Here is a 13,647-nt window from a genome sequence, read left to right on the forward strand (position 1 = left end):
TTAATTTATTTTCCTTTTAATGCTACATCTACTTGTATGTGTCCATTGTTCTCCCCCTTAGAATGTGAGCATTCCATACTTTATCTTGGCAAATTATGGTTCTTCATAAATGCCAGGGGCAGCTAGCTGGGTGGCCGAGCCAGGACCCGCCCTTCTAAGTTCAAATCTGACCCAGAGACCCAGGGCGAGTCACTTCACCCCGTTCGCCTCAGTTTCCTCATCTGTAAAACGAGCCGGAGAAGGAAAGGGCCAAGGCCTCTAGTGTCTCCGACCGGAAAACCCCACGTGGCCCTCAAAAAGGCAGCCAGGCGTGAGAGCCGCTGGTCAGCCTCGATGGCGCTGACTGGCGCCGGAGGGAGCGGGCCACGTCCCGACACTACCAACCCGCCACCCCCACCCGCACTCCCAACAGCTGGCGGTTCCTTTTTTTTTTAAAGCCACAAAGTCTGGCTCGGAGCATTTTCTTTTTAGTAAAAGTTTGCCCCAGGGACGGCCCTGGCGCGGCCCAGCGGCTTCACCCGCTTCCGGGGTCATTTACGCATTTATTTCCTTGGACCCCTGCCAGGGTCGCCCCCCACCCGAGCCGCCTTCCTGACCAGCGCTTTCCCTCTCATCCCCTTCTCTTGGGCCTTTAAAAGCATGGCGGGGAGGAAGGCGCGCGGGTGCGGGCCCCACCCAAGCACCGCCTCCCAGGCCGGGCAGCGGGCAGCCCGCGGGCGGAGCGGGCCGCAGGGCGCATGCGCGCGCTCGGGGCCGCGCGGGCCGGGGCTCAGCTGACCTCCGGGGCGGGGGGCGGAGTCCGCCGCCTCCCTCCCTCCCCGGCAGCGTGTCCGGCCCGCGGGCGGGGGCCCGGGATGGCGCGGGGGATGCCGCGGGGGCTCCTGCTGCTGCCGCTGCTGCTGGCGGCGGCCGCGTCCGAGCGGAGCGGGCCGCGGGCCGCCGGCCTGAGCTTGGCCGGCAGCTGGCTGCTCCGGGGCCGGGGGGGCTCCGTGGCTGTGGCGGCGCGAGTCCCGGGCTGCGTGCACAGCGCCCTGCTCCGGGGCGGCCTGCTCCAGGTACGGGCGGCAGGGCCGGGGCGGGGCGGGCAGGGCCGGGGCGGGGCGGGTCGGGGGCGCCGCTGCCCGAGCAGCCCGCGCCGATCCTCTCCTTGGGAGGACTCCCCCCAGGGGCCACGGAACAGGTCAGCGAGCTCATTGGCCGTTTCCTTCTCCAGCTCGTTTTACAGAGGGGGAAACTGAGGCAAACGGGGCGAAGCGGCCTTTGAAGGCCGCCTCCAGGCCCGGCGCCGGCCATGGCTCGTAGCGCCCCAGCAGCCTTCTCCGCTTTTATACATGGCCACCGGCCCAGATAGGTTGTTGACGGTTTTTCCCTTTGCTATTAGAAACAACATCACCAGGCTTAAGTCTACGAGTGCTTCCTCCCTGTATGGCCAGCCCTGTCCGGAGCACCCCCGGGCAGCAGTCACAGTACGGTTACAATTATTATCCGGAACCACTGACTCAAAGGTCGTGCGCAGCTGGGCGCCTTCACCCGCCCGCTATCCGGCTGCCAAAAAGAGGGGGTACCAGCCGCTCCCAGGTTTCTGTCTCTTCACAGCCCCGGCAACTCAGAGTTTCTTGTTTTTTATCCTTTTATCCTTGACAATATTTTTTTTTGTTTTTTTAGGATTTTGCAAGGCAAATGGGGTGAAGTGGCTTGCCCAAGGCCACACAGCTAGGTCATTATTAAGTGTCTGAGAGACCAGATTTGAACCCGGGTACTCCTGACTCCAGGGCTGGTGCTCTATCCACTGTGCCACCTGGCTGCGCCTTATCAACTGATTTTTAAAAAAATAAATATAGCACACTAGAACTAAATATGTAGCATGAGACACATATTTTTTCAGTGTGGTAATTTTTTTTTGTAGCTATACTTATTGCAAAGGTTTTTTTCTTTTCTTAATGGAGAGAAAAAATGCTTAGTTTTTACAAAACATTATTTTAAAAATTAATATTGTATATCATTTTAAGAGTGCTATTTAACCTTTTATTTTCTGGTACTTATTCTATCAGTTCTTTTTCTTATCTCATGTCAGATGGATGGTAAGAAATCAGTCTCATCAGGTGTGATCCATGAAGTGGGAATGCATTCCCTGCAATGAGAAGACCTGATGGAAGGCTGAATTTGGGTCCACAGCCAGTAATGCACTGTCCAAAAAGTCGAGCTTGTGAAAGAGAGCTTTATGACCTAAATCCAAATGGACAAACTGTAGCCAGTTTGTGTAGCCCTCTAACTTCCACGAGCTGAGTAGTCTGTTTGTTATATTTTTATCCTATTTTTTAAGTTTTTTTCCCCCCATCTAACAAGCTTTTATTTTCTCTCCCTCCCACTATTGTCCCCTCCTTGTGTAACATGTGAGCATAGTAAAGTCAAACTCCCACATTGGCCATATCCACATACATGTCTCATTCAGTGTTTTGAGATCCAAACTTTCCTGCCGGGAGATAGGTAGATTGCAAGCATCATTCCAATGTCTTTCACAGCATTTTTCCTTTAGAATATTGTTATTTTGTACATTGTTTTCCTGGTTCTGCTTATTTTATTATTATATCAGTTGATACAAGTCTCCCCAGTTCTCTGTCCCCACCCCTTTCATCATTTTTTAGATCATTAATCAATTACATTCTAATTCTATAATGTGTTTTCCTTTCCTCAAGTATGGGACTACCCTTTGATTTATAGTCATTTTCCTCGCAAAAACAGGTTCTTGATATTTTTGTACATACAGAGCCTTTTCTTCTTTCTCTCATAGCATAGGAGTCTAGGCCTAGTTAGTGTCATTATTGACTTAAGTAGCTTTTTGGGATATAAGTTGAAATTGCTGGAAAAAGGTTTTTCTTGGTAGAATTTTGTGTCGTTTACATAGAAGAACCAGAATATCATAGTGAGTCAAGCCCCTGGACTTGAAGTTAGTCAGATGAGGGTTCTAAATCACACTTTTAACACCAACTAACCATGTGCTAGGAGGGAAGTCATTTCACTAGTAGCTGCTTAGGCATCTCCCTGGAATCTATTTAGAAAGGCCCATGAGTCTGTGAATGCTGTTGTTGGAGAGAGTTTCCCTAGGGGGAGCTTTTCATATTATATGTTGAAACTATTTGAGCCTATTGTATAGGGAATAGGCTTTGAAATTTGGGGGTCTATTGTTTTCAAAGGAATCAAGTGAGAATAGTGAGAAGAGATTGAATATTAGTGAGATGATGTTGTGGAAAGAACCCCAAACTGGAATTTAGAAAGCTTGATCTAGTCCTGACTTTGCCCCATATAACCATGTGATCTTGCCGAAGTAATTTAATTTCTTTGAGTCCTTAGTTTCTTTATCTGGAAAATGACAGAATTGGACCTGATGCTCTTGAAGTTCCATTTCATTTCTCAAAATTCAGTGATTTCCAAAGGGCAGTTGAACTGAATTCCCATCTCTTATATGCTCCTTCTGGGAAGGAAGAATAAAAGCTTTATCTTGGAGACCAGTTACTAATTGAAAATGGATGCCCAATGGGAGAATGTTATCGGGGCAAGACTATTTGCCATTCATTTGTTGATAATTTTTAGTGGGATAAAGCAGGTGATAGATAAGAAAAATACATTCTTTTCTCCCCTAAGCCCTACTCCCCTTCAATTTTTTTTAACTGTGTTGTTCTCTTATCAACCCTAGATATTGGTTTAATAAGCCACCCTCTGTGACATTTGGCTTCATGTGACTCTTTAGTAATAATCTTGCAGCCATTCTCTTAATGGTGTACTCGAATTTCTCTGTTATCAGTGATCTGGGCTGTTAAAAACTGTGATTCCACAGTTCTACACATGGTGGTCATTGATCACAAGACCAAGTGAATGGAGGGGAGAATTCTAAGGTGATGAGTTAATGGATCATTATGGAGAATAGGCAAACGGGGCGGGGGGGGGGGGGGGTTTGATGTCTGGACAGAGAATAGGAAAATTAGTTTAGAATGGAGAATTATGCTCCAGTAAAGTTTTACAAATCTGATTTCATAGTTTTTAGGTTGCCATAAACTAAGATTTTCAAAATAATGACCTGTGGTAATATATAGAGTGTCCCAAAAAGTCTTCATGCACTGATAGGCTATACTGTCCTAGAAGAGGTAGAGTGCAGAGTTTGGATGGAGTAGTTGGTTGCAATGAATGATGATGACAATAAGACTATCCAGGTTTTTTTTTTTTTTTAGCTGTGAGAGAAGTTACTTCATGGAACTTAATAGTGACATTCAGCACTGGACTTGGATTCCACTTCAGATACTGCCTGGCTATGTGACCTTAGACAAGTCACTTAACCTTTTCTAGCCTCAGTTTCATCTGTAAAAATGAGGAGAGTAGCAGCACCCATCTCTTAGGGTTGCTTTGTGAATCAATGAAACAACATATGTCAAGCTCTGTGCAGATGTTAAAGTATTACACTTAAAAATGCTTCTGCTGTTGTTATTGATTGGTTAATCAATTGTTGCTCTAGTGGAAGGTGAGCACTGGTGATCCAGTGGGGGCTTCAACAAGCCTTTTGGAAAGTAGACCAAAGTGAATGCTCTTCTATTCACCACGTTCTTTCATCCACCATTTTTGTGTGAATGGAGTACTAATTAATTAAGTGTCCAGGAACCCTTTGGGATGACTTTGGTTTTTATTTCAAATCATAGTGTGGTGTTGCATCCTTATGAGGGTTTTTCTTTCTACAAGTGTCCTTTTAGGTTTCAATTGCAAACAGGCTCTCTTTTTTATGCTTTTTGTAGCATAGTGAATATAGAACATAGTAAAACTGATTGGGAAAACTTAATTAAAAACTTTTAACTATACATTGTTAGTGATATTTATTATTAAGTATTTAGGTAGCTATTTTAAAAATTATTTCTAGGGCAGCTAGGTGGCACAGTGGATAGAGCACTGAGGAACTGAGTTCAAATTTGGCCTCAGACACTTAATAATAATTACCTAACTGTGTGACCTTAACCCCACTGCCTTGTAAAAAACTTAAAAAAAATTATTTCCCTCTACTTCAAACTACTTAAATGATAACCTTCTTGAAGGTAGAAAATTTCTTTCCTAATACCTCTGTAGCTCTAGAGTGGCATGGCTCCTTGTTCATTTTAACAAAACATCGGGAGGGCTTGTACTGGGGACAAATCCAATAAGCCTGCCTGGGCAAAAGGAGCAACTGCTGTTGATTTGAGGTTCCACAGGCTTCAAACTTTCAGGGTAGAGTGAATTATAGGGCTGCTAAGTGATGCCATGGAGAGCGCACCAGAACTGCAGACTGGAAGACTCCTCTTTTCAACTATGATAGACTTAACTCTTCTCAGCAATACAGTGATCAAAGATAATTCTAAAAGACTTGTAATGAAAAATGCTATTCACATCCAGAGAAAGAACTATGGAGTCCGAATGGAGATGGAAACATTATTTTCACTTTTTTGTTTTTTCTTTCTCATGGTTTTTCTTTTTTGTTCTAATTCTTCATAACATGATTAATTGAAATGTATTTAACATGATTGTGCATGTGTAACCTATATCAGATTGCTTGCTGTCTTGGAAAGGGAGGAGGATAAAGAGGGAGGGAGAAAAATTTTGAACTCAGTTTTACAAAAATGAATGCTAGGTGATGCAGTGGGTAGAGCACCGGCCCTGGAGTCAGGAGTACCTGAGTTCAGATCCGGCCTCAGACACTTAATATTCACCTAGCTATGTGGTCTTGCCAAGCCACTTTAACCCCATTGCCTTGAAAAAAAAAACTAAAAAAAAAATGAATGCTGAGGGGCAGCTTAGGTGGCACAGTGGATAGAGCACTGGCCCTGGAGTCAGGAGTACCTGAGTTCAAGTTCAGCCTCAGACACTTAATAATTACCTAGCTGTGTGGCCTTAGGCAAGCCACTTAACCCCATTGCCTTGAAAAAACAAAAAAAAAATGAATGCAGAAAACTATCTTTACATGTAATTGGAAAAAATAAACTACAATTGAAATTAAAAAACAAACAACAACAACAAAAGATTCATCTTTAGATTTATCTGAGTTCAGATCTGACCTCAAAGACTTATTAATTAGCTCTGTTATCTTGAGTAAAACACTTAACCCAGTTTATCTCAAATCCACATCTATAAAATGAACAGGGGGAGGAAATGGCAAATCACTTTAGGATCTTTGCTGAGAAAATCCCAAATGGTGTCTTGAAGACTCGGACACAACTGAACAGTAGACTGAATTATGTCTTGAGATCACTGGTTTTTCTTTGAATGTATTATTCATTGTCACCTTTTAGTTGCATTTGTCAGGGGTCCTGAATCATTTTTGTAAATGTATGTCTAGGACCTCATCAAGGACTGATGAACTTAACTGCCTTTCGGTAGTTTTTAAATGCATAAAGTACATAGGATTATAGCAAGCATTTATTATTATTAATAACTAGCACTTATGTAGCACTTAGATTTTTTATAAAAACCTTTACACGTATGATTTCATTATTTCAACAATACTGGGAGATAGGTGCTATTATCATTCCTGTGTTACATTTGGGAAAACTGAGGCAGATGGAGAATAAGTGACTTGTTTTGGGTCACATAGGATGTGTCTTGAAGCTGGATTCAAGATCGTTTTATTGACTATCTGACTTCCTACTAATGCTGGACTATGATAAGCCCTGGGGATTCAAAGAATGGCAAAAACCAAACCAAAACAAAAAACCTAATCCATGCTCTCAAGAAGCTCATGTTCTGATGTGGAAACAACAAGCAAACAGCTATGTACAAAGAAAACTAATTATACTGAAAGATAGTAAATACTGTTAATTTTTTTTTTTATGTTTACTGACTCCAGAATCAGAATGTCTGATTTTAGATAATAGAAATACTGAGCAGGGAGTATGTCCAACAAATGTCTGACAGTGATCGTAGAGTCCTTAAAAACAGGCAACTGTTGTATTAAGTTTGATGATTATGATGTTTGTCCTTCATTCTTTTTTTTTAAGGTGTTTTTTTTTTTGCAAGGCAATGGGGTTAAGTGGCTTGCCCAAGGCCACATAGCTAGGTAATTATTAAGTGTTTGAGGCCATATTTGAACTCAGGTACTCCTGACTCCAGGGCCGATGCTCTATCCACTGTGCCACCTAGTCACCCTGTCCTTCATTCTTGAAGAAAACTATAGCATCAGGTGATGTCATGGTAAGCACATGAATTGCACTGGAGGGGGGACTATGCTAAATCACCAGCCTCACTTTCTCTTCCAGAACCATCTGGCAGTGACCAGATATGGATCAGGATGACTGGAGATGCTCCTGGATGTGAGGAAACAAGGGCTATGTGACTTACCCAAAGTCACACAGCTAGTAAGTGTCTGAGGCTGGATTTGAATTTAGGTTCTCCTGACTTCAGAGCTTGTGACCACTAAATCATCTAGAGGTTGAGTGCAAATAAATTTGCAAAATTATTAGTAAAATGACTATCTCTGATAGTAATGATTCTACAGGTTAAGTTGGTCTAGTTAGTGCAGGTCAGGAGCATGCAGAATGTTTTAAATGAAGGCATTGATGGGATGCTGTAAGTATTGCTAAATCATGAGGCATTTGGGACTCAGCCTCTGACACAAAAGACCTCTACTTAATTTTTTTGGGGGGGAGTGAACAGTGAGTCTATTGTGCTTCTTTAAATATGTTGTAAATTTTTGAAAAACTGATTCTGTTCTCCCTCCTACACCACCCTCCATTGAACAATTAAAAAAACAAGACAAAATCTTTACCACAGATGTGCGAAGTGCAAGAAAACAAATTCCCACATTTGAAGCATATCACCTTTCTGTGACTTAGGGCTTATCATTGCCATTGTAAAGGATTTTTAAAGTTTTTCAAAGTTGTTTTTCTTTATAATTTTTCACTGTGTAAATTGTTCCCCTACTTTTGTTTTCTTCATAATATCAGTTGATAGAGGTCTTTCTACTTTCTTCTGAAACTATCTTTTTGGGGAGGTTTTTTTTTTGGTCATTTTTTTCTGACACAACAATATGCCATTACATTTCTTTGTCATAATTTGTTTAACTATACCTTAACAGGACCCTTCTTTATTTTCAGTTTTTAGCTGTATCGAAAAGAGCTATAGCAATATTTTTGTACTTTAGGGTTCCTTTTCCTCTCTCATTGATCTATTTGGGACATAGATCTCTTCAAATTGAACAGATAGGTTTACCTTGATGTATTTTTCTTGGCTCCTTTGTTTTCCTTTCAAAATATCTATTCGTTTTTTACCTTTTCATTAAAAATCCTTGGAAGTACTTTCTTTGATTAAAGGTCTATTTTTCCCTGGCAGTTTTTTTTAAAATAATTTTTTTCTGGATAGATTATTCTTAATTATAAACCTTTTTTAAACTTCTATCTTTCTAAATATTGTATTCCCCTTTTCTTGTAAAAGTAGCTGCCAAGTTTTTTATAGTCCTTATTGTGGTTTCTTGGTACTTGAATTTTTTTGGGAAGTGGGGAGAGATCACTTGTAACATTTTTCTTTGAGTTGGAAATTTTGGATTTTGACTTTAATCTGATAGTTTTAATTTTAATATTTATAAAATGAAAGGCATATTCTTCTAATTTCCTTTGTTTCTAAGAGTTCTGGACAGTTTTCACTTAAAATTTCTTGAGATTTGGGAACTAGGCTTTTTTGTTTTGGTCATGGTTTTCTTACATTATTTTTTCCTTGGCTGATTCCCAGGATTTGGTCTTTTTAAATATTCTCCCCCCCCATTTTTTTCTTTTAGTGTATCTTTTTTATCTCATTGAATTGATTTCTGTCTGGCCAAGTCTTATTCTTAGGATATTCAGTTCTAAGGTAAGGTTTTCCATTGCCATTTATTCTAAAGCATTAATTCTCATTCTTCTTTCCTTCCTAGCTATTCCATTTTTTCCAGGCATTGTTATAATTCTTTTGGGGCTTGTTGTGGGGTGACTTTTTTTCCTCAGGGTTTTACCCCAGGGTATTTTTCTCACAGTTTTTGGTGTTTTCTTTGGTTTGCTTCTATGTAGATTGGATAGGAGTGGGGCATGTGTTTGTGCCAAGATCCTGGACAGCAGAGGCAGATTATGCCTGGTGCTTCTCTATTTTTCTTTCCAAACTTCCTTCTATTTCTTTTATACATTTAAAAAAATGTTTCAATGGCCGTTTTTATCAGCTGTTTCACTTTAAATATTTTGTTGGGATCTTATTTTGTTGGAGGGTTAATATCTTAAAATCTTTATCACTAGGCCAACATTGTTAAGTAAATACTGTGACTTTTATTTGCCCCCTATAGGACCCTTACTATAGATTTAATGACCTAAATTACAGTTGGATCTCTTTGGATAACTGGACCTACAGCAAGGAATTTAGGATTCCCTTTGACTTCAGGTATGTACTTTTTTATTTTTTTTCTAACTTCTACTAAAATTCTTTATAGGCTGAATATTGAAATAAAGTATAATTTGAAATTTATCTCTTAAATATCAATCATTTTAAAAAAATGTGCTGCTCACCACCTTCTATTCATCATCTGGAAGTCAGATTAGTCTTTAGAATATTGATTTTTATCATGTGTTCCCTGACCTGAGGACTGAAACAAGACAAGAATTTCCTACCTGAATTTCTTGTTACTTGAACTTTTTTGGGAAGTGGGGAGAGATTGCTTGTAACAATTTTTTTTTGAGTTGGAAATTTTGGATTTTGACTTTTAATTTTCCTGATAGTTTTAATTTTAATATTTATAAAATGAAAGGCATATTCTTTCTAATTTCCTTTGTTTCTAAGAGTTCTGGACAGTTTTCACTTACAATTTCTTGAGCTTTGGTAACTAGGCTTTTTTGTTTTGGTTATGGTTTTCTTACATTATTTTTTCTTGGCTGATTTCTAGGATTTGTTCTTTTTAAATACCCCCCCCCATCTTTTGATTTTATTTTAGTATATCTTTTTTGTCTCATTGAATTGATTTCTGTCTGACCAAATCTTATTCTTAGGTATTCAGTTCTAAGGTAAGGTTTTCCATTACCATTTGTTCTAAAGCATTAATTCTCATTCTTCTTTCCTTCTATTCCATTTTTTCCAGGCATTGTTATAATTCTTGTGGGGCTTGTTGTGGGGTGATATATTCCATCTCTACATTATAAGCCTTTTTTCTATTATTCCTGAACATAAACCTTTTCATTTCAATTAATCCTGTCTACTTAATGTTGCCCATAAATGCCATACTGGTTTCCCATTTTCTTAACTTTGCTTTTTGTTTTTGTTTCCTCTATTTTCTTCTCCCATTATATGACTTTTCCAGATTTTAGGGCCATAACCTTATCATCAAGCCTTCCCAACTAGTTCATATTCTACTTAGTGTTGTCTGTTCTTATATTTATCTTAACTTTCCAATTAAATTTTTTTAACTAATTTTTTTTCATTAATAAGCATAAATCTCCCTTGCATTGAGAGGGGAAAAAAAGAAAAACAAAATCCTTGTAACAAATGTATGAGTAGATAAGCAAAACAAATTCCTACATTGGCCATGATCAAAAATAAATGTCTCATTCTGAATTCTCTAATAAAAGTGCAAATTCTTTTGGTATAGGGATTGTGTCCTGAAAAGGACTTAACAGAGTTTTGAGCATGCAACTGTAATTCATGGGATGGTACAGTGGATAGAGCACCAACCCTGGAAGTCAGGAGGACCTGAGTTCAAATATGGCCATTTCCTTGCAAAAAAATCAAGAAAAAGAAAAAATACTTGTATGAGGTTATGAAGTTCATTAGTTTTAAAAATAATATTCATATTCCACTTTAAATTTTTGAAAGCTCATATATCTACTATTCCATTTATATTCAATCCTGTTAGGTGAGGAATTTGAAACACATAGAAATATTTTTTAATCAAAAGTAATATAGTCTGTATAATGGAAATTTCCACCAAAAGATCAATATATTTGAAGTATACTTAAAAAATTAGAAATTCACCTTGAAAGCAGCTTCTTAGTAATATATATGATTTATAAAATGGTGATATAACTTTACTTCCATTAGCTAGTAAAGAAAACTTCCTTGAAATGGTACTATCAGTATTAAATATGTTACTTAAAATCTTTTTATTTTTCTTAGCAAATTTCAAAAAATAAATTTGATTTTTGAAGGAGTTGATACAATCGTAGACGTTGTGCTCAATAATGTCACTGTTGGGAAAACAGACAACATGTTCAATAGATATGTAAGTAAATAGTATCCAGAAAGCCTAATCTTTATGCCTCTTTTCCTTTATATATTTATTTACTGATAAAGCATAGTATAGTGACTTTTGAAATGTAAGAGCATTAAACAAAGTTAATTTTAAAATATCTCAGTGCATTATTTGTTCTTTTAACTTACATTTTTAAACTCTGGGAGGGCACATAACATTTTTTTCCCCTCTATTCTTTTATAAAGTCTGCCCCTAGTCTGTGGCTATGGAACTGTGCACATGTTGGGAGTCTGATAAGTTTGAATTTTTGGTACTGAAGTCTTTTCAAAGTTTTCACATTAAAAAAGACTGTTTTTGGTTTTTGAATGAAATTTGTACTTTAGATGTTTTTCTTTTTACACTTTCATTCTAGGATTGTCCAGTGGCATTATTTATTATTGTTATCCAAACATTAGCTTTAGTACAGAGGCTGTTGCACTTGCCAATGTGTAGGGAATATTAAAGAGTCATTTTCTGAAGAATCAGAAAAGTTGATTTTTATGGAAATTTTAGTAACCTATGCAATTTGCCCCCTAATTTAGAACTGCTTTCTGTAATAAAGCATTTAATTTTGTAGATAGGTCACAATTACAAATCTACTTCCTTCAGAGTATTGTAATAAACCTATTACAGTACTATAAACAAGTAGATTTGTAATTGTGCATTCTGAAATAGATTTATAATTGTGCTTTTTAAATTCTTTTTAAATAACCTTTGGGAAGTCTAAAATAGAAAGAGGGAGAGCACTCAGGTAAGAATGGGTAACATACCTGTGAATCGGCAAATATCAATCCCCTGACATTCTTGTTAGTAAAGTGCCATGGAGGAAATTTTCCTTATGAGGGCATAGTGAACAGCAAAGGATCACAAGCACTCCATGCATACTGGAGACCCTATGGCCAGGAGCCAGTGACTTATATCAGCTGTCATCTGCCAATCACATGCAATCTTTCAGAAGTCATTTGTACAGAGAAAAAATGTTCAAGGAAAAGTCAGAAATTAAAAATTTTTTTTAAAGCATTTCCTAATACAAAGCAGAACCAAATAAAAAGAGATTGTACATGAAACTGCAGATTTCTATTTCCTGTAGTTTATTTTTCCTTTGAAGTATTTGAAGAGATTTGGCTGGTAATTTTCCAAACTGTCCTGCTTGTTTAGGTTCTTTTCTCTACATTAAAAAAAAATATGCTTCTGTGATTCCCTTGCATATCAGATATGCATAGTAAAACAAAGCAAATTTCCTCATTATCCATATCCAAAAAATGGCCCATCTGTACCTAGAGTTAGTCTCTCTGAGATATAATCTGTTTCGTTGCTACCACCATTATCTCTGGAGTATATAGTCTTAAAGCAGTATTGAATAAATTATTCTCCTCATTCTGCTCACTTTTAGTATACATTGCTTCATACAAGTCTTCCAAGGTTTTTTTGAATTTATCCTTTTGTCACTTTTTTATGCCACAATAGTATTCCATTACATTCATACAATAATTTGTTTAGTCATTTCTCAAATCATAGTCAATGCCTTAGTTTCCAGGTTTTTGTCACTACAAAAGGTGCTGCTATAAATTTTTTTTACAAAGTTCTATTTTCTTTCTTCGGTGTTTTTGAGGTCTAGGTTTGTGATATTGGTGTCCTGAATGGATATGCACAGTTTAGTGTCTTTGAGGATGTGGTTCCAAATTGCTTTCCAAAATAGTTGGACTAGGGCAGCTAGGTAGCACAATGAATAGAGAACTGGCCCTGGAGTCAGGAGTACCTGAGTTCAAATCCAGACTCAGACACTTAATAATTACCCAGCTGTGTGACCTTGAGCAAGTCACCCAACCACATTGCCTAGCCAAAAAAACCCCTAAAAACTAAAAGAGTTTAAAGAAATAGTTGGACCAATTCACAGCTCCTCTAATATTGAATTAGTGGGTCTCTTTTTACACAGCCAAAAATATACCATATAGTTGTAATTTTCCCTTTTTTGTACTTTACTAATCCTATGGGTATGAGATAGAATGTCAGTTTTATAAATTTGCATTTTTCTAATTATTAGTGATTTTGAGTATTTTAACAGAAGTCTACAGATAGCATGAATTTCTTCCTTTGGGAACTAAGTGTTCGCATAAAAAGTGAAGCACTGTGGGAAATTGCATTGATCTTTTTACCTTCAGTTTTGAGAAATAGATCTTTTTAAAAAATAGAAATTCCTCTTCTAGCTCATATACCCATTCCAGACATTAAGATATGGAAATTTTATATATATATGTATGTATTACTTTTATTTTATGCCTTTTTCTTTTAATTTCCAAATTGTAAGACTGACTAATACAAAGCAGAGTTAGTAGTGAGGAATCTCAAACACTTTTGTTTCCCAAAATGTTCGCTGTGTGTGTGTTTGTGTGTGTGTGTGTGTG

The 13,647-nt window shown here is 38.2% G+C and overlaps 1 protein-coding gene across 3 annotated transcripts in view; it reads left to right on the forward strand.

Moving 5' to 3' along the window:
• Positions 1–839: 839 nt before the first annotated feature.
• Positions 840–13,647, forward strand: part of MANBA (mannosidase beta) — a 135,866-nt gene continuing 123,058 nt past the window's right edge. The window contains exons 1-4 of one of the 3 annotated variants that reach the window (XM_074228779.1): positions 990–1,055; positions 7,266–7,364; positions 9,311–9,405; positions 11,128–11,233. In XM_074228779.1, the coding sequence (XP_074084880.1) occupies positions 7,308–7,364; positions 9,311–9,405; positions 11,128–11,233 (258 nt within the window). In that variant the 5' untranslated portion in view covers positions 990–1,055; positions 7,266–7,307. Of the gene's footprint in view, positions 1,056–5,866; positions 7,201–7,265; positions 7,365–9,310; positions 9,406–11,127; positions 11,234–13,647 lie in introns of those variants that run through there. The other 2 variants (XM_074228778.1, XM_074228780.1) reach the window with 2 other exon arrangements.

This window comes from Macrotis lagotis, chromosome 3 (assembly GCF_037893015.1).
Source record: "Macrotis lagotis isolate mMagLag1 chromosome 3, bilby.v1.9.chrom.fasta, whole genome shotgun sequence".
Classification (NCBI taxonomy): Eukaryota; Metazoa; Chordata; class Mammalia; order Peramelemorphia; family Peramelidae; genus Macrotis; species Macrotis lagotis.